We start from the raw sequence: 27156 nt of genomic DNA, 5'->3' as shown, positions 1-27156 counted from the left end.
CCTCAGGGCTGCGATATATTCTCCACAACATCACAAACACTAACAAAATGGCTGCACGGCAACTTGTCACATGATCTTTTTATTACATACAGTAGTTGCAGTACCATAGTAGGCCACAACATGGGGAACAGTGGGCCACTAGGGGGAGCTCTGTATTACATCGCACCAAAGCACTTTAGAGCCAATGAAATACATTTGGAGTGTAGTCACTGTTGTAATGTGGGAAATGCAGCGACCAATTTGCGCACAGCAAGCTCCCACACACAGCAATGTGATAATGCCCAGCTGATTTATTTTAGTGATATTGACTGAGGAATAAATATTGGCCCCAGGACACCGGGGAGAACTCCCCCTGCTCTTCTTCGAAATAGTGGCCGTGGGATCTTTTACGTCCACCTGAGAGGGCAGAAGGGGATCTTAGTTTAAGGTCTCAACTGAAAGACAGCCCCTCCGACAGTGCAGCGCTCCCTCAGTACTGCCACTCCGACAGTGCGGGGCTCCCTCAGTACTGCCCCTCCGACAGTTCGGGGCTCCCTCAGTACTGCCCCTCCGACAGTGCGGGGCTCCCTCAGTACTGCCCCTCCGACAGTGCGGGACTCCCTCAGTACTGCCCCTCAGACAGTGCGGCACTCCCTCAGTACTGCCCCTCCGACAGTGAGGCACTACCTCAGTACTGCCCCTCAGACAGTGCGGCACTCCCTCAGTACTGACCCTCCGACAGTGCGGCACTCTCTCAGTACTGCCCCTCAGACAGTGCGGCACTCCCTCAGTACTGCCCCTCCGACAGTGAGGCACTACCTCAGTACTGCCCCTCAGACAGTGCGGCACTCCCTCAGTACTGACCCTCTGACAGTGCGGCACTCTCTCAGTACTGCCCCTCAGACAGTGCGGCATTCCCTCAGTACTGCCCCTCCGACAATGCGGCGCTCCCTCAGTACTGCCCCTCCGACAGTGCGGTGCTCCCTCAGTACTGCCCCTCCGACAGTGCGGTGCTCCCTCAGTACTGCCCCTCCGACAGTGCGGTGCTCCCTCAGTACCGCCCCTCCGACAGTGCGGTGCTCCCTCAGGTATTATCAGCCTAGATTTTGTGCTCAAGTCTCTGGAGTGGGACTCGAACCCACAACCTTCTGACTCAAAGGCGAGCGAGTGAGCGATAACAACTGAGCCATATTCGACACCTAACTCCGTTAGAGAACTGTGTGCAGTTTAGCGATCCCCATTATAGAAAGAACATTAAAAAAAAAATTCCCGGGATGTGTGCGTCGCTGGCAAGGCCCAGCATTTATTGCCCGTCCCTAATCGCCCCTTGAGAAGGTGGTGATGAGCCGCCTTCTTGAACCGCTGCAGTCCGTGTGGTGAAGGTGCTCCCACAGTGCTGTTAGGGAGGGAGTTCCAGGATTGTGACCCAGCGACGATGAAGGAACGGCCGATATATTTCCAAGTCGGGATGGTGTGTGTGTGACTGGGAGGGGAACGTGGAGGTGGTGGTGTTTCCATGCGCCTGCTGCCCTTGTCCTTCTAGGCGGTAGAGGTCGCGGGTTTGGGAGATGCTGCTGAAGAAGCCTTGGCGAGTTGCTGCAGTGTATCTTGTAGACGGTGCACACTGCAGCCAGGGGGCGCCGGTGGTGGAGGGAGTGAGTGTTGAAGGCGGTGGGTGCGGTAGATTCACCAGCATGGTGCCCGGGCTGGGGGTCGACAGACTTGAGATACTTCCACCAGAGCAGAGCAAGCTGAGAGGCGAAGTAATACAGATTTAAAAACAAATGGTTTTGATGTGATGAGCAGGGAAAGGTTATTGCCTCTGGTTGGAGAGTCACTGACAAGGGATCATCAGTTTAACATTCTCAGTGAGAGTGAGCAGAGAGGCTGCAGGAAACGTCTGCATACCCAGGGCTGTTCGAGCGTGCAATGCTTTCTGACAAAGAGTGGGTCACACAGAGACCATTGTACCTTTTCAGGGAAAATTGGATAGGTATTGCAGCAGAGGAAGATACAGGACTATGGGGAGCGAGGCAGTGGGATTAGCTGGGGATCGATACAGAGCTATGGGGAGAGAGTGGGGCAGTGGGATTAGTCTGGGATTGATACAGGGTTATGGGGCGAGAGCGGGGCAGTGGGATTAGTCTGGGATTGATACAGGACTATGGGGAGAGAGCAGGGCAGTGGGATTAGTTTGGGGATTGATACAGGGTTATGGGGAGAGAGCGGGGCAGTGGGATTAGTTTGGGATTGATACAGGGCTATGGGGAAAGAGCGGGGCAGTGGGATTAGTCTGGGATTGATACAGGGCTATGGGGAGAGAGCGGGGCAGTGGGATTAGTCTGGGATTGATACAGGGCTATGGGGAGAGAGCGGGGCAGTGGGATTAGTTTGGGATTGATACAGGGCTATGGGGAGAGAGCGGGGCAGTGGGATTAGTCTGGGATTGATACAGGGCTATGGGGAGAGAGCGGGGCAGTGGGATTAGTCTGGGATTGATATAGGGCGATGGGGAGAGAGCGGGGCAGTGGGATTAGTTTGGGGATTGATACAGGGTTATGGGGAGAGAGCGGGGCAGTGGGATTAGTCTGGGATTGATACAGGGCTATGGGGAGAGAGCGGGGCAGTGGGATTAGTCTGGGTTTGATACAGGGCTATGGGGAGAGAGCGGGGCAGTGGGATTAGTTTGGGATTGATACAGAGCCATGGGGAGAGAGTGGGGTAGTGGGATTAGTTTGGGATTGATACAGGGCTATGGGGAGAGAGCGGGGCAGTGGGATTAGTTTGGGATTGATACAGAGCTATGGGGAGAGAGCGGGGCAGTGGGATTAGTTTGGGGATTGATACAGGGCTATGGGGAGAGAGTGGGGCAGTGGGATTAGTCTGGGATTGATACAGGGCTATGGGGAGAGAGTTGTATTAGTTTGGGAGTGATACAGGGCTATGGGGAGAGAGCAGGGCAGTGGGATTAGTTTGGGATTGATACAGGGCTATGGGGAGAGAGCAGGGCAGTGGGATTAGTTTGGGATTGATACAGGGCTATGGGGAGAGAGTTGGATTAGTTTGGGATTGATACTGGGCTATGGGGAGAGAGTTGGCTTAGTTTGGGATTGATACTGGGCTATGGGGAGAGAGTTGGATTAGTTTGGGATTGATACTGGGCTATGGGGAGAGAGCGGGGCAGTGGGATTAGTTTGGGATTGATACAGGGCTATGGGGAGAGAGTTGGATTAGTTTGGGATTGATATTGGGCTATGGGGAGAGAGTTGGGTTAGTTTGGGATTGATACTGGGCTATGGGGAGAGAGCGGGGCAGTGGGATTAGTTTGGGATTGATACAGGGCTATGGGGAGAGAGTTGGATTAGTTTGGGATTGGTCTAGCAGAGAACCAGCACACACATGATGGGCCGAATGATCTCCTGAAAATGTCAATGCTTCTGGGAAGAGCAGAGGTGAGATTTTATTTCAAACAACATGAAGCATCCTGGCGTGCGAGAATATTGTTTTGTGGATGAGGTGAGAGAAAGGTGTTTACATGGGGCTGAAGGTCTGTTTCAAGTCAAGACATAAAATCTTAAATCCCACCGGATTGGAAGACGAGCAGGGCGAGTTCTCCTGGTGTCCTTGGCCACAGTTCTTTAAGCAACAGCACCGAAGGCTGATGGACCGGTTGTTCATTTCATCGCTGTTTGTGGGATCGTGCTATGCACAAAATGACTGAAGGCGTTTGCCCGCTTAACGCCAAGGTAAATCGGTGCGTGACGCGCCTCGGGACATTCTGCCAGGAGTAAGGCGCAGGGATGCTCCAATATCACACGGCCTGGGTCTGGCCGATTGAAATTCCCTCCGTCTCTCGCCTCACGGTATAACTCACCTCAGACACGGCTTGAGGGCGGGGGCTTTCCTCAGGGAGTCTCCCTGTTCAGCGCAATGCCGGGAAACCACACTGTAACTGAGCGTCTCAGTTACACGCCCAGCCCCGAGCTCCTCAGCCCACGAAACAAAGGCTTCACTCTCGCCTTCCCCCACCACCGGACGTCCCAGTGTGTTTTACACTCAATGAAGTACTATTAAAGTGTAGTCACTGTTGTAATGTGGGAAACACGGCAAGCAGTTTCGCGCACAGCAAGCTCCCACAAACAGCAATGTGATAATGACCAGATCATCGGTTTTAGTGATGTTGGCAGAAGGATAAATATTGGGCCCAGGACACCGGGGAGAACTCCCCCCTGCTCTTCTTCCAATAGGCCGAGGAGTCTTTTACATCCACCTGAGAGAGCAGACAGGGCCTCGGTTTAATGTCTCATCCAAAGGACAGGACCTCCGACAGTGCGGCACTCCCTCGGTACTGCCCCTCTGACAGTGCAGCACTCCCTCGGTACTGCCCCTCCGACAGTGCGGCGCTCCCTCGGTATTGCCCCTCTGACAGTGCGGCGCTCCCTCAGTACTGCCCCTCCGACAGTGCGGCGCTCCCTCAGTACTGCCCCTCCGACAGTGCGGCGCTCCCTCAGTACTGCCCCTCCGACAGTGCGGCGCTCCCTCAGTACTGCCCCTCCGACAGTGCGGCGCTCCCTCAGTACTGCCCCTCCGACAGTGTGGCGCTTCCTCAGTACTGCCCCTCCGACAGTGCGTCGCTCCCTCAGTACTGCCCCTCCGACAGTGCGTCGCTCCCTCAGTACTGCCCCTCCGACAGTACGGCGCTCCCTCAGTACTGCCCCTCCGACAGTGCGGCGCTCCCTCAGTACTGCCCCTCCGACAGTGCGGCGCTCCCTCAGTACTGCCCCTCCGACAGTGCGGCGCTCCCTCAGCACTGGCAATGGGAATGTCGGCCTGGATTATGGGCTCAATTCTGACTCAGAGGCAAGAGCGAAAGAGATATCCACTGAACCATTGCTGACGAGGCCTGTTCAAGGCTATTTACCTGAAATAGGTCGTTCTGCCAGTCGAGATACTCCGCCTTGGATTGTCTGATGAGAGCCAGGGCCAGCGCCTCAGCCTCGTGAATAATGCAGAGATGGAGGAATCTGAAAAAAGGTAGAATTAAGTGTTAGTAAAAGGCAGGAATGTTGGTTTCCCAAACCCTCGTACTATGGAACAACCCAGCAACACTCCTTACACGCTCATTCCCGGGATGTGGGAGTCGCTGGCAACGTTGGCATTTATTGCCCCTCCCCAGTTGCCCGTGAGAAGGTGGTGGTGAGCCGCTGATGGTTTGATGCAACTGTGTGCCATGCTTGGCCATTTCATCGAGCAGCCTACGGTCACCGCGTTGGTGTGGGACTGGAGTCACGTGTAGGCCCAGACGGCGTAAGGGCAGCGGGTTTCCTTCGCTAAAGGGACATCAGTGAACCGGCTGGGTGTTTATGACAGCTTCAAGGTCACTTTTGCTGCTCCCAGGCTAGTTCAAACTGAAATCTAAATTCTCAAACTGCCGTGGTGGGATTCGAACTCAGGGTCTCGGCAGAACGTTAGCACAGGCCTCGGCATTACTGGTTCAGTCGGATAACCACCGTGCCACTGTGCCTCCGTTCATTTTATGAAGAGGGAGCCCCATCAGTGCCCCTTTAAGCCGCGGCCCAGATAACCATCTTTCAGTTTTGGGCCAACGTGTCCAATTTGCTTCTCGAGAACCATAGACTTATACAGCACATTAGGAGGCCATTCGGCTCTTCGTGCTTGTGCCGGCTATTTGAAAGAACATAAGGAATAGGAGCAGGAGTCGGCCATTCGGCCCCTCGAGCCTGCTCCGCCATTCAATAAGATCACGGCTGATCTTCGACCTCAGCTCCACTTTCCCGCCCGATCCCCATATCCCTCGATTCCCTAAATATCAAATCTCTCGATTTCAGCCTTGAATATACTCAGAGACTGAGCCTCCACAGCCCTCTGGGGCAGAGAATTCCAAAGATTCACCACCCTCTGAGTGAAGTAATTCCTCCTCATCTCAGTCCTCAATGGCCGACCCCTTATCCTGAGACTGTGTGACCCCTGGTTCTAGACTCCCCAGCCCGGGGGAAACACCCTCCCTGTATCTACCCTGTCAAGCCCTGTAAGAATTGTGTCTGTTTCAATGAGATCACCTCTCATTCTTCTAAACTCCAGGGAATATCGGCCCAGTCTGCTCAATCTCTCCTCATAGGACAATCCCCCCATCCCAGGAATCAGTCTGGTAAACCTTCGTTGCACTCCCTCAATGGCAAGTATATCCTTCCTTAGGTAAGGAGACCAAAACTGTACACAATACTCCAGGTGTGGTCTCACCAGGGCCCTGTATAATTGCAGTAAGACGTCTTTACTCTTACACTCAAATCCTCCTGTAATAAACCCCAACATACCATTTGCTTTAATCACTTGCTGTACCTGCAGGTTAACTTTCAGTGATTGGTGTACAAGGACACCCAGGTCCCTCTGAACACTTCCCAATCTATCACCATTTAAAAAATACTCTACTTTTCTATTTTTCCCACCAAAGTGGCTAACTTCACATTTCTCCACATTATATTCCATTTGCCATGTCCTTGCCCACTCACTGTCTATATCCCCTTGAAGCCTCTTTGCATCCCCCTCACAACTTACATTCCCACCGAGCTTTGTATCATCAGCAAACTTGCTATCCAAGCGATGCAATAATCCCAATCAGTCCCACTCCCCCTGTCCTTTCCCCACAGCCCGGCAAATATTTCCCCTTCTAGTATTTATCCAATTCCTGTTTGAAAGTCACTATTGAATCTGTTCCCGATCACAACAACTCGCTGCGTAAAAACATTCTCCCCATCTCCCCCTCTGGTTCCATCGCCGATTATCGTCAATCTGTGTCCCTCTGGTTACCGACCCTCCTGCCCCTGGGAGCTGTTTCTTCCCGATCTACTCTAATGGACAACAAGGAAATGGCAGACTTGTTAAATGAGTACCTTTGTGTCCGTTTTCACAGCCGAGGCAGCGGACAACATACCAGCGGTACAAGGGGATGAACGTAGTTAAAAAATGTTAATGGAGAAAATAATGGGACTTAAGATTGTCAAAGTTTCGGGATCTGATGGTTTCCACCCCATAGTTGTAGGGGAAGTAAGTGAGGATCTTATAGACATATTAGTCATGATTTTCTAGATTTGGGAATTGTGCCTTTAGGTTGGAAGATTTGCAAATGATATTCTGTTATTTAAGAAGGGATGGAGGGAGCAACTATGTAATTACAGACGTGTCGGTTGAATATAATTATGTTGCACCATTCAGTCCCTCGAGACTTTGTTACACTTAAATCATGCAGCACTTTCCCCCCTTCAATCACCCCACGGCTGATTTGCAGCTTCACTCCATTTACCCCCCCGAGATACCCTCGCAGCTGGTCCCTGTCAGCTGCACAGGAGCGAGGCTGTGCAGCAATCCGTGAAGGTACTCCGACAGTGCGCGCTCCCTCAGTACTGCTCCTCCGACAGTGCAGCACTCCCTCAGTACTGCCCCTCCGACAGTGCAGCACACCCTCAGTACTGCCCCTCCGACAGTGCGGCGCTCCCTCAGTACTGCCCCTCCGACAGTGCGGCGCTCCCTCAGTACTGCCCCTCCGACAGTGCGGCGCTCCCTCAGTACTGCCCCTCCGACAGTGCGGCACTCTCTCAGTACCGCCCCTCCGACAGTCCGGCACTCACTCAATACTGCCCCTCCGACAGTGCGGCGCTCCCTCAGTACTGCCCCTCCGACAGTGCGGCGCTCCCTCAGTACTGCCCCTCCGACAGTGCGGTGCTCCCTCAGTATTGCCCCTCCGACAGTCCGGCACTCACTCAATACTGCCCCTCCGACAGTGCAGCACTCCCTCAGTACTGCCCCTCCGACAGTGCGGCGCTCCCTCAGTACTGCCCCTCTGACAGTGCGGCGCTCACTCAGTACTGCCCCTCCGACAGTGCTGCGCTCCCTCAGTACTGCCCCTCCGACAGTGCGGCACTCCCTCAGTACTGCCCCTCCGACAGTGCGGCGCTCCCTCAGTACTTCACAGGAGTGTGGGCCTGGATTATGTGCTCAAGTTTGTGAAGTGGGACTCGAACCCACGACCTTCTGACTTAGAGGCGAGGAAGAGAGAGAGTTGCTGAGGCACCGAGTCAGGAATCGTAGCTACGGACACACACCCTGACGAGTGGACACTCGCTCCCGCGGAACAGTGAGTGTCCCCCAGCGATGGGGATACGGGGACAGTGTGTCCTTGGTGAGAGTCAGTCCAAAAAGCAGATTATAGTCAGGGATGACGGAGGGATCGGTCAGTGTTAGCAGATGCAGCCCGGACAGCATTCCCAATCATGGCTGAGCTCCTAAAGTCTGATACTGTTGTGTATCTATAAAGCATGCACTCCCATGTTCCGCCACCAGGGAGCTCATCCCCTGAAGTCCCAAGGGATCCCAACATCCCTTGGGAGCACTGTATATAAGCCGGCCCCTCAGGCCTGTTCCTCACTCTGGAGTGTCTTATTAAAGACTGAGGCCACTGTTACTTTAACCTCCCTGTGTGCAGCCTCATCTGTATTAGGAGCACAATAACTGGCGACGAGAATATGAATCCAACGCAAATGTGCAGTAAATTGTGGGCATCCTGGAGAAGTTCTCAGTGGGTGAGGACTGGGAAGCCTATGTCGAATGGCTAGACCAGTACTTTGTAGCCAAGGAGCTGGACGGAGAAGGAAGCGCTGCAAAAAGGAGAGCGGTCCTCCTCACAGTCTGCGGGGCATCGACCTACAGCCTCATGAAAAATCTTCTGGCTCCGGTGAAACCCACAGATAAGTCGTATGAGGAGCTGTGTACACTGGTTGGCGAGCATCTTAACCCGAGGGAGAGCGTGCTGATGGCGAGGTATCGGTTCTACACGTGCCAGCGATCTGAAGGTCAGGAAGTGGCGAGCTACATCGCCGAGCTAAGGTGACTCGCAGGACAATGTGAGTTTGATGGCTAACTGGAGCAAATGCTCAAAAACTGTTTTATACTGGGCATTGGCCACGAGACCATCCTACGAAAACTTTTGACTGTATAGACACCGACCCTCAGTAAGGCCATTGGAGAGCACAGGCGTTTATGTCCACCAGTGATAACACCAAGCAAATCGCTCAGCACACAAGTGCTAGCAATGTTCATAAAATAACTGGAACTGTGTTTGCGAGCAGAAGTGTACAGGGCAGAACCCACGAGTCTGCAACTGCCAGCAGGCCTCAGGTGACCCAGATGACTCAGAGTCCGCAACAAAGGATGAATGCAAGGCAAATCACACCTTGTTGGCGTTGTGGAGGTTTTCATTCAGCCTATTCATGCCGCTTCAAAGGGTATGCTTGCAAGAGCTGTGGAACAATGGGGCACCTACAACGAGCTTGCAGACGAGCTGCAAGCTCTGCAAAACCTGCTAACCACCACGTGGCAGAGGAAGATCGGTCCATGGTGGATCAAAGCAATTTCGAGCCTCAGAGAGAGGAGGCAGATGCTGAAATGTCCACCTATAATGCTAAACGTAAAATTGAATGGCTTACTCGTAGCCATGGAACTGGACACTGGCGCTAGCCAATCCATCAAGAGTAAAAAGATGTTTGAGAGATTGTGGTGCAACAAGGCATTCAGACCAGCCCTGAGCCCCATCCACACGAAACTGAGAACGTACACCAAAGACTTTATCACTGTCCTGGGCAGCACCATGGTCAAGGTCACCTACGAGGGCATGGTGCACGAACTGCCACACTGGATTGTCTCGGGCGATGGCCCCACACTGCTTGGAAGAAGCTGGCTGGGCAAAATCCGCTGGAACTGGGATGACATCTGAGCGCTATCACATGTCGATGAGGCCTCATGTACCCAGGTTCTTAACAAATTTCCGTACCTTTTTGAGCCAGGCATTGGAAACTTTTCCGGGGCGAAGGTGCGGATCTACTTGGTCCCAGAGGCACAACCCATTCACCACAAGGTGCGAGCGGTACCTCACATGATGAGGGAGAGAGTGGAAATCGAGCTGGACAGGCTGCAACGCGAGGGCATCATCTCCCCAGTGGAATTCAGCGAGTGGGCCAGCCCGATTGTTCCAGTACTCAAAAGTGATGGCACGGTCAGGATTTGCAGCGATTCTAAAGTAACTATTAATCGTTTCTTGCTACAGGACCAATACCCACCACCTAAGGCAGACGACCTATTTGCGACGCTGGCAGGAAGCAAGACATTCACCAAGCTTGACCTGACTTCGGCCTACATGACGCAGGAGCTGGAGGAGTCTTCGAAAGGCCTCACCTGCATCAACACGCACAAGGGACTGTTCATCTACAACAGATGCCCGTTTGGAATTCAGTCGGCTGCAGCAATCTTCTAGAGAAACATGGAGAGCCTACACAAGTCGTTACCACACACGGTGGTCTTTCAGGACGACATATTGGTCACGGGTCGGGACATCGCCGAGCACTTACAAAACCTGGAGGAGGATCTCCAGCAACTGGATCGCGTAGGGTTGCGGCTGAAGAGGTCGAAATGCGTCTTCATGGCAACAGAAGTGGAGTTTTTGGGGAGAAAGATCGCGGCGGACAGCATTCGGCCCACAGACGCCAAGACAGAGGCTATCAGGAATGCACCCAGGCCACAGAACGTCACGGAGCTGCGGTCGTTCCTGGAACTCCTCAACTATTTTGGTAACTTCCTAGCGGGGTTAAGCACCCTTTTAGAGTCCCTACATGTGTTATTGCGCAAAGGTGAGAACTGAGTATGGGGAAAAAAACAAGTAATTGCTTTTGAGAAAGCCAGAAACATTTTATGCTCCAACAAGCTGCTTGTATTGTATAACCCGTGTAAAAGACTTGTGCTAGCATGTGACGCGTCGTCGTACGGAGTCGGGTGTGTATTACAACAAGCTAATGTTGCGGGGAAGTTACAACCTGTCGGCTATGCTTCCAGGAGCTTGTCTAAGGCTGAGAGGGCCTACAGCATGATTGAGAAAGAGGCATTAGCGTGTGTGTTCGGGGTAAAGAAAATGCATCAGTACCTGTTTGGCCTCAAATTAGCTGGAAACCGATCACAAGCTCCTCACATCCCTGTTCGCTGAAAACAAGGGGATAAATACTAATGCCTCAGCCCGAATACAAAGGTGAGCACTCGCGCTATCAGCCTATAACTATACCATCCGGCCCGGCACCGAGAACTGTGCAGATGCTCTCAGTTGGCTACCATTGCCCACCACGGGGGTGGAAATGGCGCAGTCTGCAAACTTGTTGATGGTGGCGCAGCCCGCAGACTTGTTGATGATCATGGAAGCATTTGAAAATGATGAATCACCTGTCACGGCCCGCCAGATTAGGACTTGGACCAGCCAATATCCTCTGCTGTCCCTAGTAAAAAACTATGTACTGCATGGGAGCTGGGCCAGTATCCCCGTTGAAATGCATGAGCTAATCAAACCGTTCCAGTGGTGAAAGGACGAGCTGTCCATTCAGGCAGACTGCCTGTTGTGGGGTAACCGCGTAGTGCTACCAAAAAAGGGCAGGGAGACGTTCATCTCGTATCTCCACAGCACATACCCGGTATAGTAATGATGAAAGCAATAGCAAGATTCCACATGTGGTGGCCCGGTATCGACTCTGACTTAGAGTCCTGTGTACGGCAATGCAGCATGTGTGCTCACTTGAGCAACGCGCCCAGAGAGGCACCACTATGTTTGTGGTCCTGGCCCTCCAGACCATGGTCGAGGATCCATGTCGACTATGCGGGCCCGTTTCTTGGTAAGATGTTCCTGGTGGTGGTGGATGCTTTTTCAAAATGGATTGAATGTGAAATAATGTCGGGAAGCACCACCACCGCCACCATTGAAAGCCTGAGGGCCATGTTTGCCACCCACGGCCTGCCTGACATACTGGTCAGTGACAACGGGCCATGTTTCACCAGTGCCGAATTTAAAGAATTCATGACCCGCAATGGGATCAAACATGTCACCTCGGCCCCGTTTAAACCAGCCTCCAATGGGCAGGCAGAGCGGGCAGTACAAACAATCAAACAGAGCCTTAAACGAGTCACAGAAGGCTCACTCCAAACCCGCCTGTCCCGAGTACTGCTCAGCTACTGCACGAGACCCCACTCGCTCACAGGGGTGCCCCCGGCTGAGCTACTCATGAAAAGGACACTTAAAACCAGACTCTCGCTGGTTCACCCCAACCTGCATGATCAGGTAGAGAGCAGGCGGCAGCAAAATGTAAATGATGGTCGCGCCACTGTGTCACGGGAAATTGATCTGAATGACCCTGTGTATGTGCAAAACTATGGACATGGTCCCAAGTGAATCGCGGGCACGGTGATAGCTAAAGAAGGGAATAGGGTGTTTGTAGTCAAACTAGACAATGGACAAATTTGCAGAAAACACCTGGACCAAACGAGGCTGCGGTTCACAGACTGCCCTGAACAACCCACAGCAGAAACCACCTTTATCGAGCCCACAACACACACCCAAACGATCAACGACACCACCCCGGACCAGGGAATCGAACCCATCACGCCCAAGAGCCCAGCAAGGCCAGGCTCACCCAGCAGCCCTGCAGGGCCAATAACACGCCAGCCCAGCGAGGGCACAGCCAACACACCAGAACAGACATTTGTACCGAGGCGGTCCACCAGGGAAAGAAAGGCTCCCGACCGCCTCACCTTGGAAATAGTTTTCACTTTGACTTTGGGGGGGGAGTGATGTTGTGTATCTGTAAAGCATGCACTCCCATGTTCCGCCACCAGGGAGCGCATCCCCTGAAGTCCCAAGGGATCCCAGCATCCCTTGGGATCACTGTTTATAAGCCGGCCCCTAAGGCCTGTTCCTCACTCTGGAGTGTCGTATTAAAGACTGAGGTCACTGTTACTTTAACCTCCTTGTGTGCTGTCTCATCTGTGTTAGGAACACAATAGGTACGTCATGCTGGGGGAGGGGGTTCGAGGGGAGACCATCGAACCTCAGCATGTTCAATAACTTGCTCCTTTACCAAGTAAAACATCCCAATGCTCTTTGCCGGAGCAAAAGCAGATACTAAATTGACCTTGTAATGTATTTGCTTCATGGGTTCTTTGCTCAAGAATCCATAGCAACACATTGCTATTAAGAACTAGTCGGTTTATTAACAAAGGTTTAACAATCACACTACACATTATCAGTTCATCCACCAGGCTCACAACCACCTGCCCCATCGTGGATCCCCCGAACCCAACTGGCCGGGGTTTTATTGAGTCTTGTGAACATCAGGTGACTGGCTAAGCCCCTCCCACCTCAACAGCTCTACCAGCCTGTGAGCATGCTCACGGGGGCACACATTACAGACTGCAAGCCACATAAGCAGGTATTAGGGCAGGTGACCAAAAGCTTGGTCAAAGAGGTCGGTTTTAAGGGAGTATCTTAAAGGAGGAGAGAGAGGCAGAGAGGTTTAGGGAGGGAGTTCCAGAGCTTGGGGCCCAGGCAGCTGAAGGCACGGCCACCGATGGTGGAGTGATTATAATCAGGGATGCTCAGGAGGGCAGAATTTGAGGAGCGCAGACATCTCGGGGGGTTGTGGGGCTGGAGGAGATTACAGAGATAGGGAGGGGCAAGGGCCACGGAGGGATTTATAAACAAGGATGAGAATTTTGAAATTGAGGCGTTGCCAGACCGGGAGCCAATGCAGGTCAGCGAGCACAGGGGGTGATGGGTGAGCGGGACTCGGTGCGAGTTAGGACATGGGGGCAGCGAGCACAAGGGATGATGGGTGAGTGGGACTCGGTGCGAGTTAGGACACGGGGGCAGTGAGCACAGGGGGTGATGGGTGAGCGGGACTCGATGCGAGCTAGGACACGGGGGCAGTGAGCACAGGGGGTGATGGGTGAGCGGGACTCGGTGCGAGTTAGGACACGGGGGCAGCGAGCACAGGGGGTGATGGGTGAGCGGGACTCGGTGCGAGTTAGGACACGGGGCAGTGAGCACAGGGGGTGATGGGTGAGCGGGACTCGGTGCGAGTTAGGACACGGGGCAATGAGCACAGGGGGTGATGGGTGAGCGGGACTGGGTGCGAGTTAGGACACGGGGGCAGCGGGCACAGGGGGTGATGGGTGAGCGGGACTTGGTGCGAGTTCGGACACAGGGCAGTGAGCACAGTGGGTGATGGGTGAGCGGGACTCGGTGCGAGTTAGGACACAGGGCAGCGAGCACAGGGGATGATGGGGTGAGCGGGACTCGGTGCGAGTTAGGACACGGGGCAATGAGCACAGGGGGTGATGGGTGAGTGGGACTCGGTGCGAGTTAGGACACTGGGCAGTGAGCACAGGGGGTGATGGGTGAGCAGGACTCTGTGTGAGTTAGGACATGGGGCAGTGAGCACAGCGGGTGATGGGTGAGCGGGACTCGGTGCGAGTTAGGACACGGGGCAGTGAGCACAGGGGGTGATGGGTGAGCGGGACTCGGTGCGAGTTAGGACACGGGGCAATGAGCACAGGGGGTGATGGGTGAGCGGGACTTGGTGCGAGTTAGGACACGGGGCAGCGAGCACAGGGGGTGATGGGTGAACGGGACTCGGTGCGAGTTAGGACACGGGGCAGCGAGCACAGGGGGTGATGGGTGAGCGGGACTCGGTGCGAGTTAGGACACGGGGGCAGCGAGCACAGGGGGTGATGGGTGAGCGGGACTTGGTGCGAGTTAGGACATGGGGCAGCGAGCACAGGGGGTGACGGGTGAGTAGGACTCGGTGCGAGTTAGGACACGGGGCAATGAGCACAGGGGGTGATGGGTGAGCGGGACTGGGTGCGAGTTAGGACACGGGGCAGCGAGCACAGGGGGTGATGGGTGAGCGGGACTCGGTGCGAGTTAGGACAGCATGGTTTGGGATGAGCTGAAGTTTATGTGGGGTGGAGGATGGGAGGCGTTGGATGAGATGAGCCTGGAGATAACAGGATGGATGAGGGTTCGAGCCTTTAAATGAAGCACAGAGAGGTGATCGAACAGAGGGACGTAAAATAGCGTGGGGCAGGCCGGGGGAAATCGATAAATCGGGATTAGTTTAGATTGGGAGAGGAGGACAAGGGAACACAGGTTCAAAGCAGGAGAGAGAACTGGGACTCACTAAGGTGTATAAAATTATGAGGGGCTTGGATAGAGTGGATAGGACGGACCTGTTTCCCTTGGTAGAGAGGTCAACAACCAGGGGGCATAGATTTAAAGTAATTGGGGGGAGGTTTAGAGGGGATTTGAGGGGAAATGTCTTCACCCAGAGGGTGGTGGGGGTCTGGGGCGGAACTCACGGCCTGAAAGGGTGGTAGAGGCAGAAACCCTCACCACATTTAAAAAGTACTTGGATGTGCACTTGTAACCGACAGGGCTACGGACCAAGAGCGGGAAAGTGGGATTAGGCTGGGTAGCTTTTGGTCGGCCGGCATGGACACGATGGGCCGAAATGGCCTCCTTCCGTGCTGTAAGTTTCTGTGATGAGACCAGGGCGCTTTTCACACAGTGAAAGGGTTCGACACATGGAACGGACTCCAAGATGGATGGTAGTGGGCGCAAAGATGGAGTCACCTGAGAACCAATCAGACACTGCGATGGGGCTCGGTAGGGCGTCTCTAGGTGGATGAGTATGAGGGGCCGAATGGCCTCCCTGACCCTTGCTGGACCTGCAGACCCACTTTTCCTGAAGGTACAAGCACGAATATTTCATTTGAAAGTGAAACAGAATCCAGTTCACTGGCCCAGCCTGGGCAGGACGGGGAACGTAATTACATTATTCAAGGACCCTCCATCCTGATCTCAAACCACGACACATACACCCCCAGCCCCCTCCTCCCCCTCACCTTCCACCTCAACGCTAATTGTCACTCATCAAGATCCACAGCACGGCCCTGGACAACGTGGACCATTTCCCATACTCCGGGAGCCTCCTATCAACAAGAGCAGGCAATAACGACGAGATCCAACACCACCTCCAGTGCGCCAGTGCAGTCTTCGGACGCCTGAGGAAGATGGTGTTTTGAAGATCAGGCCCTCAAATCTGCCACCAAGCTCATGGTCTACAGGGCTGTAGTAATACCCGCCCTCCTGTATGGCTCAGAGACATGGACCATGTACAGTAGACACCTCAAGTCACTGGAGAAATACCACCAGCGATGTCTCCGCAAGATCCTGCAAATCCCCTGGGAGGACAGACGCACCAACATCAGCGTCCTTGGCCAGGCCAACATCCCCAGCATCGAAGCACTGACCACACTCGACCAGCTCCGCTGGGCAGGGCCACATCGTCCGCATGCCCCAGACACGAGACTCCCAAAGCAAGCGCTCTACTCGGAACTCCTTCACGGCGAGCGTTCCCCAGGTGGGCAGAGGAAACGTTACAAGGGACACCCTCAAAGCCTCCCTGATAAAGTGTAACATCCCCCACCGACACCTGGGAGTCCCTGGCCAAAGACCAGACTGCCCTGAGTGGAGGAAGTGCATCCGGGAGGGCGCTGAGCACCTCGAGTCTCGTCGCCGAGAGTGTGCAGCGGAAGGAGCGTGCGGCAAACCTGTCCCACCCACTCTTTCCTTCAACGACTGTCCCTGTGGCAGGGACTGTGGTTCCCGTATTGGACTGTTGAGCCACCTCAGGACTCATGTTAAGAGTGGAAGCAAGTCTTCCTCGATTCCGAGGGGCTGCCTGTGATGGTGACTGCAGAAAGCTCACGAGAATGAAAGTAAAGATTGCGAAACGGACTAAAGTTCCGGCCAACTCCCCTCCCCTCCGTCGGTTTTTGACTCCTGTATCTTAAATCGGGAGCGGAGGCAGGGGGGGGGTGGTGAAACAGAATGAAATCAGTAAGAAGTAACTTGGGGAGTGATAGCTGCAGGTTCTGCTCTGCACAGCGATCGAGCGACAGGTTAAAGGGACCCCCCCTGGAGAGCAGTGGGCCCCACTGCCTCCAGGACTCATACCAGAGCCGATTGGCACGCTGTGACGGAGGGGAGAAGCGGAGGGCCATTCTGAGGGGTGAGGCTAAGAGGGCCTGAATGGCCTCCCTGGCCTGCACTGATCCCATGGGAGGTGGTACAGGCCCAGACCTCCAGCATCATGCCAATGGCGCGACTTTCTGACTCAGAGGCGAGGATGATGACGGGCCAGAATTTCTAACTGGGTGACCCGGGGTCATGGAAGGTGGAAATGGCCGGGCTAGGGGCACGAAAATCCCAAACTCCACACCCAGAACCATCGTGTGCTGCCTTAGGTATCAGCCCTGGCACACTGGGCGTCTCTCTCCCTCTCGCCACCGAGCCAGAGGGTCGTGGGTTCCAGTCCCACTCCAGAGACTCCAGCCCCATAGTCCAGGCAGACACTCCCAGTGCCAGTACTGAGGGAGCGCCGCACTGTCGGAGGGGCAGTACTGAGGGAGCGCCGCACTGTCGGAGGGGCAGTACTGAGGGAGCGCCGCATTGTCGGAGGGGCAGTACTGAGGGAGCGCCGCACTGTCGGAGGGGCAGTGCTGAGGGAGCGCCGCACTGTCAGAGGGGCAGTACTGAGGGAGAGCCGCACTGTCGGAGGGGCAGTACTGAGGGAGTGCCGCACTGTCGGAGGGGCAGTACTGAGGTAGCGCCGCACTGTCGGAGAGGCAGTACTGAGGGAGCGCCGCACTGTCGGAGGGGCAGTACTGAGGGAGCACCACACTGTCGGAGGGGCAGTACTGAGGGCACGTCGCACTGTCGGAGGGGCAGTACTGAGGGAGCGCCGCACTGTCGGAGGGGCAGTACTGAGGGAGCGCCGCACTGTCGGAGGGGCAGTACTGAGGGAGCGCCGCACTGTCGGAGGGGCAGTACTGAGGGAGCGCCGCACTGTCGGAGGGGCAGTACTGAGGGAGTGCCGCACTGTCGGAGGGGCAGTACTGAGGGAGCGCCGCATAGTCGGAGGTGCAGTACTGAGGGAGCGCCGCACTGTCGGAGGGGCAGTACTGAGGGAGCGCCGCACTGTCGGAGGGGCAGTACTGAGGGAGCGCCGCACTGTCGGAGGGGCAGTACTGAGGGAGCGCCGCACTGTCGGAGGGGCAGTACTGAGGGAGCGCCGCACTGTCGGAGGGTCAGTACTGAGGGAGCGCCGCATTGTCGGAGGTGCCGTCTTTCGGATGAGACGTCTGCCCTCTCGGGTGGATGTAAAAGATCCCAGGGCCACTATTTCGAAGAAGAGCAGGGGGAGTTCCCACCGGTGTCCTGGGGCCAATATTTATCCCTCAATCAACATCACTAAAAAACATTATTTGGTGATTATCACATTGCTGTTGGTGGGAGCTTGCTGTGCGCAAATGGGCTGCCGCGTTTCCCACATTACAACAGCGACCACGCTTCGCAAAGTGCTTCATTGGCTGTGAAGCGCTTTGAGAAGCCCAGCGGTGGAGAAAGGCGCTAGATGAATGCACGTCTTTCTCAGGTGGAAGGAGTGAAATGGTTCACTTTACCCGGGCGACGCAGGCTTGCCTCCCTGCTGGAGCCGAGGGCTGAAAGAACTGGGGCAACTTACGTGTCTCCTTCCTCGCTCAGGTAGCCCCAGGGGTCGAAGTGCCCCTCCTGGGCCGGAGCCTTGTCGCTGGGCCCCAGGGAGCATCGGGAGTCGAAGCTGTCCAGCAGGCCCGAGTCGTAGGCCGAGTCGTAGGCCGAGTTGCAGCACTCCTCCGCCGAGTGGCACTGGAGGCTCAGGCTGGGGCCTGGTCCCCAGGGCTGCTGCTGGGGCTGTGCCTCGCCCCCGAGCCCCGAGTCACATCGCCACCCGTGCTCCCCCGCCTTCGCCGATGCCTCGCCGCCCTTGCCGCCGCTGCCCAGGGTCAGGGCCATTTCCGCAACCGGCTTTGCCCCGCTTGTTGTGGAGCTCGCAGGCTTGCTTCTCTTCGAAGCCGCTGCCTTCTGCTCACAGCCTGCGTCTGCACACACACACACGCACACACACACACCAGGTCCCGAAACAAGTCCTGCAAGTCTGGAACTTCCCCCTGAGAAGCCCTCCTCCCCTGCCCGTTCCTCGCCCGCCCCCTCCCTGGTGGCTCCCCGCCAATGACATTAAAGGCGAGGTTCAAGCCAGCTTCCTTCCCCTTTAACGCGCAGTCAGGCAAACCACAAGCGCTCTCATTGCAACAGCTCCCTCTCACGGCAGGCTCGGCCCTGGCTCAGTGGGTAACACACTCGCCTCTGATGTCATGAAAGTTCTGGGTTCGAGTCCCGCTCCAGGGACTTAACCACAGGATTCTAGGCTGGCACTCCCGGTGCAGTGCTGAGGGAGCGCCGCACTGTCGGAGGGGCAGTGCTGAGGGAGCGCCGCTCTGTCGGAGGGGCACTGCTGAGGGAGCGCCGCTCTGTCGGAGGGGCAGTGCTGAGGGAGCGCCGCTCTGTCGGAGGGGCAGTGCTGAGGGAGTGCTTCACTGTCGGAGGGGCAGTGCTGAGGGAGTGCCACACTGTCGGAGGGGCAGTGCTGAGGGAGCGCCGCACTGTCAGAGGGGCAGTGCTGATGGAGCGCCGCACTGTCAGAGGGGCAGTGCTGATGGAGCACCGCTCTGTCGGAGGGGCAGTACTGAGGGAGCGCCGCTCTGTCGGAGGGGCAGTACTGAGGGAGCGCCGCACTGTCGGAGGGGCAGTACAGAGGGAGTGCCGCACTGTCGGAGGGGCAGTACTGAGGGAGTGCCGCACTGTCGGAGGGGCAGTACTGAGGGAGTGCCGCACTGTCGGAGGGGCAGTACTGAGGGAGTGCCGCACTGTCGGAGGGGTGCTGCTGAGGGAGCGCTGCCCTCTCAGGTGGATGTAAATGATCCCACGGCCACTATTTCGAAGAAGAGCAGGGGAGTTCTCCCCGGTGTCCTGGGGCCAATATTTATCCCTCAATCAACGTAAGAAAAAACAGATTATTTGGCCATTATCACAATGCTGTTTGTGGAAGCTTGCTGTGTGCAAATTGGTTGTTTTGTTCCCTGCATGACAACAGTGACTGCACTTCAAAAAGTACTTCATTGGCTGTAAAGCGCTTTGGGATGTCTGGCGGTCGTGAAAGGCGCTATCGAAATGCAAGTCTTTTGTTTACTTTTGGTGTCTGGCTCCCTCTGCTGTGCATCCCCGGGAGTGTGGAGCATTGTTTCAGGATTGACACTGGCGGTCCCAGGGAAGCCTGGCAGCTTGTTTATCACTGAACCCTGCCCTCGGGGGAAACAGTCAAACAGGTGTGAGGCACATACGGGCCGTACAGTAGCAGACGGGAGTGAATCGTTCCCCCTTTACCCGCTGTGTGTTCTGTACACCCAGAGACACCTGACCGACTCCAATTGGTTCTCAAATGACCCTGGGGGCTTTCAACCTCATCACTCTCGCTGGGAGTGCGTTCCACGTGTCGATCAAGCTGTGTCTGTGAAGAACTACCGCAGCTAAAGTTGCTAGCGACAGGTGAAACAGAGAGTAAGACTTGCATTTATATAGCGCCTTTCACGACCACCGGACGTCCCCAAGCGCTTTACAGCCAATGAAGTACTTTTGGAGTGCAGTCACTGTTGCAATGTGGGAAACGTGGCAGCCAATTTGCTCACAGCAAGCTCCCACACACAGCAATGTGATAATGACCCAGATCATCTGTTTTAGTGATGTTGGTTGAGGGATAAATATTGGCCCCAGGACACCTCCCCCTGCTCTTCTTCCAATAGTGCCCTGGGATCTTTTACATCCACCCGAGAGGGCAGACAGGGCCTTGGTTTAATGTATCATCCGAAAGACTGCCCCTCCGACAGTGCGGCGCTCGCTCAGTAGTGCCCCTCCGACAGTGCGGTGCTCCCTCAGTACTGCCCCTCCGACAGTGCGGCGCTCCCTCAGTACTGTCCCTCCGACAGTGCGGCGCTCCCTCAGTACTGTCCCTCTGATAGTGCGGCGCTCCCTCAGTACTGCCCCTCCGACAGTGCGGCGCTCCCTCAGTACTGCCCCTCCGACAGTGCGGCGCTCCCTCAGTACTGCCCCTCCGACAGTGCGGCGCTCCCTCAGTACTGTCCCTCCGACAGTGCGGCGCTCACTCAGTACTGTCCCTCTGATAGTGCGGCGCTCCCTCAGTACTGCCCCTCCGACAGTGCGGCGCTCCCTCAGTACTGCCCCTCCGACAGTGCGGCGCTCCCTCAGTACTGCCCCTCCGACAGTGCGGCGCTCCCTCAGTACTGTCCCTCTGACAGTGCGGCACTCCCTCAGTACTGCCCCTCTGAAAGTGCGGCGCTCCCTCAGTACTGCCCCTCTGACAGTGCAGCGCTCCCTCAGTACTGCCCCTCTGACAGTGCGGCACTCCCTCAGTACTGCCCCTCCGACAGTGCAGCTCTCCCTCAGTACTGCCCCTCTGACAGTGCGGCACTCCCTCAGTACTGCCCCTCCGACAGTGCAGCTCTCCCTCAGTACTGCCCCTCCGACAGTGCAGCTCTCCCTCAGTACTGCCCCTCCGACAGTGTGGTGCTCCCTCACTGCACTGCAGTGTTTGACGGGTATTGAGACGGAACGCAAAGACTATCTGCCTCTGGCAATCGGGGCCGCTGTGGGACGCAGATCTTGCGAGGGAGGGGCTGAGGTGGGAGGTGCTGCCCATTACTGGCGAGACGGGTTCCACAAGCTGCCGAGCACCCCACCCAAGCGGCCATTCTTGGTGCTTGTGCCTAAACAGCGCCGCTGGCTATTCGACTGGGGGGGGGGGGGGCTTCGCGATCATTGATTTATATTCCCCACCCCCCCCTCCCATCGCACCTCCACCACCCTTACCACCGCCCCCCCCCCCCCCCCCACCCCTCCCCCAACCCGCTCAGGGGCTCAGGTCAGGCTGGGATTGGGAAGTGGGATCGTGCTGTTCTGTGTGCCTCAGGGCCGGGGAGTCCCGGCAAGCTAGGCGGGCGCCAGGGCGGGAAGTGGGGCTGAGAGCGGCTTACAGGAAGAGGCACGGGCCGAAAGTAGTGAGCAGGACCGAGAGCGAGAGAATCTGCCACGGGGGATTGAAGCTTTGGTCAGTTCCAGTCAGACCGTGACGGCTCACAAGCCAGGATTCAGACACACCAATAGTGAAAGGTCTCGTATGAGTAATTCACACATCAAACCCTCAGGCTCAAAATGACGGAGTAGAGCTTACGGCTACTGAAAGAACGGGAAGAGAGATACAGAGTAAAGTTCCCTCTACACTGTCCCATTACACACTCCCAGGGCAGGTACAGGGGGTTAGATACAGAGTAAAGCTCCCTCTATACTGTCCCATTACACACTCCCAGGGCAGGTACAGCACGGGTTAGATACAGAGTAAAGCTCCCTCTACACTGTCCCATCAAACACTCCCAGGGCAGGTACAGGGGGTTAGATACAGAGTAAAGCTCCCTCTACACTGTCCCATCAAACACTCCCAGGGCAGGTACAGGGGGTTAGATACAGAGTAAAGCTCCCTCTACACTGTCCCATCAAACAATCCCAGGGCAGGTACAGGGGGTTAGATACAGAGTAAAGCTCCCTCTACACTGTCCCATCAAACACTCCCAGGGCAGGTACAGGGGGTTAGATACAGAGTAAAGCTCCCTCTACACTGTCCCATCAAACACTCCCAGGGCAGGTACAGGGGGTTAGATACAGAGTAAAGCTCCCTCTACACTGTCCCATCAAACACTCCCAGGGCAGGTACAGGGGGTTAGATACAGAGTAAAGCTCCCTCTACACTGTCCCATCAAACACTCCCAGGCCAGGTACAGGGGGTTAGATACAGAGTAAAGCTCCCTCTACACTGTCCCATCAAACTCTCCCAGGGCAGGTACAGGGGGTTAGATACAGAGTAAAGCTCCCTCTACACTGTCCCATCAAACACTCCCAGGGCAGGTACAGGGGGTTAGATACAGAGTAAAGCTCCCTCTACACTGTCCCATCAAACACTCCCAGGGCAGGTACAGCATGGGGTTAGATACAGAGTAAAGCTCCCTCTACACTGTCCCATCACACACTCCCAGGGCAGGTACAGGGGGTTAGATACAGAATAAAGCTCCCTCTGAATGGAGAAGGCAGGTGATTATTTCAGATACAGACCCTTCCTTCACCGGAGGGAGTGTGTGAAATCACAGCAGTAATGTGCCTTTTACCTTTTGAGGAACTCACAAGCCCCAATACAGGAATCGGACATTCAGCCCATCGCCCATGTGTCCTCTCTCTGAAAGCGTGTCTGCACTCAGTCCCATGTCTTGGTCCGTGAACAAACACATCGAACACATCCAGCAGTTCGACACGAGAGGACGTATCGCAGGTTTTGGCCTAATCGCTTGCAATAACCATCCCAAATATGGCCTGGCATATCGGGTCAAACACGACATCGAACACTGCCCTGAACTCCAGCGTAGCAGTGTTGCCGGAGTAATCGCAGGAGAGCTAAGAACATAAGAACATAAGAAATAGGAGCAGGAGTCGGCCATTCGGCCCCTCGAGCCTGCTCCACCATTTAATAAGATCATGGCCGATCTGATCATGGATTCAGCTCCACTTCCCCGCCCGTTCCCCATAACCCTCGACTCCCTTATCGCTCACAATTCTGTCTATCTCCGCCTTAAATATATTCAATGACCCAGCCTCCACAGCTCTCTGGGGCAGAGAATTCCACAGATTTACAACCCTCGGAGAGAAGAAATTCCTCCTCATCTCAATTTTAAATGGGCAGCCTCTTTTTCTGAGACTATGCCCCCTAGTTCTAGATTCCCCCACGAGGGGAAACATCCTCTCTGCATCCATCTTGTCAAGCCCCTTCTGTATCTTCTACGTTTCAATCAGATCACCTCTCGTTCTTCTAAACTCTAATGAGTAGAGGCCCAACCTGCTCAACCTTTCTTCAGAAGTCAACCTCCTCATCTCCGGAATCAACCTCGTGAACCTTCTCTGAACTCTCACTATCTCCCACGTCTGCAAACCCCCACTTGTACATTGGCCTGACACACCGCTCCCTCCTGGTCAACGTCCATGCATCCATCTCCGAGACCTTAGTCACCACCACACGACATGGGGCTATGCAGACGTCAACTATGACAGAGAAACAATTGTACAGTTAGCTTTAGTAGAAAGTAAATTCCTCCTTTTTTGATGCCAACGATCGAGGTTCCTCCAATCTAGGGAGCAGAGAGATTATAACCCAGACTGCCGTTTCCTCCCTAAAGACAGCAAAGGAAACCCAACCATGGCCTCCAGAACCATTCTCGGTGACTTCCCCAACAGTCAACACATCATCATCACAGGCAGTCCCTCGGAATCGAGAAAGACTTGCTTCCACTCTTAAAATGAGTTCTCAGGTGACTGAACAGTCCAATACGGGAATTATAGTCTCTGTCACCGGTGGGACAGACAGTGGTTGAGGGAAAGGGTGGGTGGGGAGTCTGGTTTGCCGCACGCTCCTTCCGCTGCCTGCGCTTGGTTTCTGCACGCTCTCGGCGACGAGACTTGAGGTGCTCAGCGCCCTCCCGGATGCACTTCCTCCACTTAGGGCGGTCTTTAGCCAGGGACTCCCAGGTGTCAGTGGGGATGTTGCATTTTATAAGGGCGGCTTTGAGAGTGTCCCTGTAACGTTTCCTCTGCCCACCTTTGGCTCGTTTGCCGTGAAGGAGTTCCGAGTAGAGTGCTTGCTTTGGGAGTCTCGTGTCTGGCAGGCGGACAATGTGGCCCGCCCAGCGGGGCTGATCAAGTGTGGTGTAGCAGGTGCAAAATTCACAAGTAACCCCCCCTGTGTTTGGGCTCATTTGAAAGGAAATTTAATTTGGGACTATCTACCGAAAAGTTTGGAACTCTAAAGTGCTTATGAAAGAAACTACGAACTTTAATAGAATTCTGGATTTTAAAAGACAAATTCAAGGCTGTGGGCGGACCTCAGGAACTAGCAGGAGACTAATTAAGTCAAGCTACCTGGGTGTGAGGACTGAGTTAACCTGTCTGGAGGGATGAGTATTCGAAAATCCTTACCCCACAAGAAACATTTACATCACAAAATCACCCAGAGGTAGCTACCCATCAACATGGGTGTGGACAACCATTTCAGCGTATACATCACAAAGAGGCCTAATCCAGCCTGCATGCGAAAGACTAAGCACAAAAGGACATTGCAATTACCAAACTAATATTTCCACAGTTTTCGAACATCAACCCACCCAAAACATATCAACTTTTAACGAGCCCGCCAAAATATTATAAAAAAAGAACCAAGCCTGCCAAAATTATACAAAGGAATTTGAACAGATTTGGCAGCAAGATTAGAACACTGAAATCGTATAACTGGCCCCTGTCCCAACAGAGGGTAGGCCATACTACACCAGGTTGTTAGGTAGCTACAAGGCTGCTATGACCTCCGATGACACTTTGACTGACAGACTAGTACCACACTACGCTGTGTCACCAAGACAAGGAGAGAAACCAATGCGACAGTTGTAAATGAACTTCTCCAGCCTCGAAGTCCTGAAGTCCTGAAGGAAGGAAGAACATCACCATCGAGGCAGCAACCGACCACAGTCAACGTGGTATCAACGGAAAACCAAGCGCGATCTACCGTTAGCTGTCAAAAGGATTGGTAAGCATAGTCCCTGCCTGCCCTGGAATCCAACCTCGCTAGAATTAGGCACTGGGAGGTAGGAGGTGTAATTTTATTGTAACCCCCTTTGAATGTGTAGTGTACGGTTCTTTTATTAGAATGGTTATAAGTTTAACCTTGTACCTTTCCTTGTATTGTTCTTTATTAGAGTGATTGTAAGTTTCGCCATGTATTTTCTTACTAGAGTAATAAGCCTGCATTACCTTGATTGTAATAAAAACAAAGTTCTTTTGCATCAAACAGTGTCCTCTGCACTTTTGTCACCCCCCCCCCCCAAATAAATCCAGAGTACAAGTTGGTCAGAAGGGAACCTGACCCCCTCATAGAGACCACCCCCTTACAGCGGTCAGGGCTTCAATGCTGGGGATGTTGGCCCGGTCGAGGACGCTAACGTTGGTGCGTCTATCCTCCCAGGGGATTTGCAGGATCTTGCGGAGACATCGTTGGTGGTATTTCTCCAGCGACTTGAGGCGTCTACTGTACATGGTCCATGTCTCTGAGCCATACAGGAGGGCGGGTATCACTACAGCCCTGTAGACCATGAGCTTGGTGGTAGATTTGAGGCCTGGTCTCGCGCACTGGAGGCGGTGTTGGATCTCGTTGTCGATGTCTGCTCTTGTTGATAAGAGGCTCCCGAGATAAGGGAAGTGGTCCACGGTGTCCAGGGCCACGCCGTGGATCTTGATGACTGGGGGGGGGCAGTGCTGTGTGGTGAGGACAGGCTGGTGAAGGACCTTTGTCTTACGGATGTTTAACATAAGGCCCATGCTTTCATACATCTCAGTAAATACGTCGACTATGTCCTGGAGTTCAGCCTCTGGATGAGCGCAGTTAGCGTCACCCCATCAGCCAGAACCCTGGCCTTGGAGAAGTACGATAATTCTGTACCCCCCGCTCAAGCTGCCTGTCCCACAAATAAGCCATGCTCCTTCTGCCAAGATCCCTGTAATCACAGAGAGGCACGTCGGTCTGTGTGCTGACAGAGCGCAACCATCTCAGGATCTGGATCTGACTCGTCCCATCCCCAAGCACATCTGGGGAATTCTTTCCGGAGTCCCAGGCAGGCAAACGGCGGACGTCCCACGGACTAATTCATGCTCCAGCAGTCACAAGAAAGAACACAAGGAATAGGAGCAGGAGTCGGCCATTCGGCCCCTCGAGCCTGCTCCGCCATTCAATAAGGTCATGGCTGATCCGATCATGGGCTCAGCTCCACTTCCCAGTCGGGTCACCAATGCTGGTTGGACATTATTCCTGGAGGTTTTATTACATGACCTCTCACCTCCAACCGCCCTGCCCCCCCCTCACCCTCCTGCCATTGACCGCCCGAATTGTCCATCCTCGTGAGGCCCCGCCTTCCCCATGGCCAATCGGTAAGGCAATAGACTCTCCGTTACCCGATTGGTCGATGTTTGACTCTGAAGTCAAACAGTCCTATCCCCCCCCACCCCCGAATCTTCTATATTTTTTTTAACTAATAGCCAAAAACAATCCAAGACATTTCTCTCACGCGTTGACTCACTGCAGTGTCCTGGAATCACAGAATCTCACAATGATATGGCACAGAAGGAGACCATTCGGCCCATCGTGCCTGTTACAAAGGAACAGGAGGAGGCCATTCAGCCCCTCGAGCCTGTTACATTAGGAA

At 54.7% G+C, this 27156-nt stretch overlaps 1 protein-coding gene across 1 annotated transcript in view; it reads right to left on the bottom strand.

The window, feature by feature from the left end:
• The window catches only part of LOC139239349 (NF-kappa-B inhibitor epsilon-like), a 32326-nt gene extending 13436 nt beyond the window's left edge, over nucleotides 1-18890 (bottom strand). Inside the window, exons 1-2 of the mRNA XM_070868027.1 lie at nucleotides 18447-18890; nucleotides 4901-5003 (exon numbers count right to left, since the gene is read on the bottom strand). Coding sequence (XP_070724128.1) covers nucleotides 4901-5003; nucleotides 18447-18757 — 414 coding nt within the window. The 5' untranslated portion in view covers nucleotides 18758-18890. The remainder of the gene's footprint in view (nucleotides 1-4900; nucleotides 5004-18446) is intronic.
• Nucleotides 18891-27156: the final 8266 nt, after the last annotated feature.

This window comes from Pristiophorus japonicus, chromosome 27 (assembly GCF_044704955.1).
Source record: "Pristiophorus japonicus isolate sPriJap1 chromosome 27, sPriJap1.hap1, whole genome shotgun sequence".
Taxonomy (NCBI): domain Eukaryota; kingdom Metazoa; phylum Chordata; class Chondrichthyes; family Pristiophoridae; genus Pristiophorus; species Pristiophorus japonicus.
The sequence above is the reverse complement of the archived record's forward strand: the minus strand, read 5'-3'. Positions and strand labels throughout refer to the sequence as shown.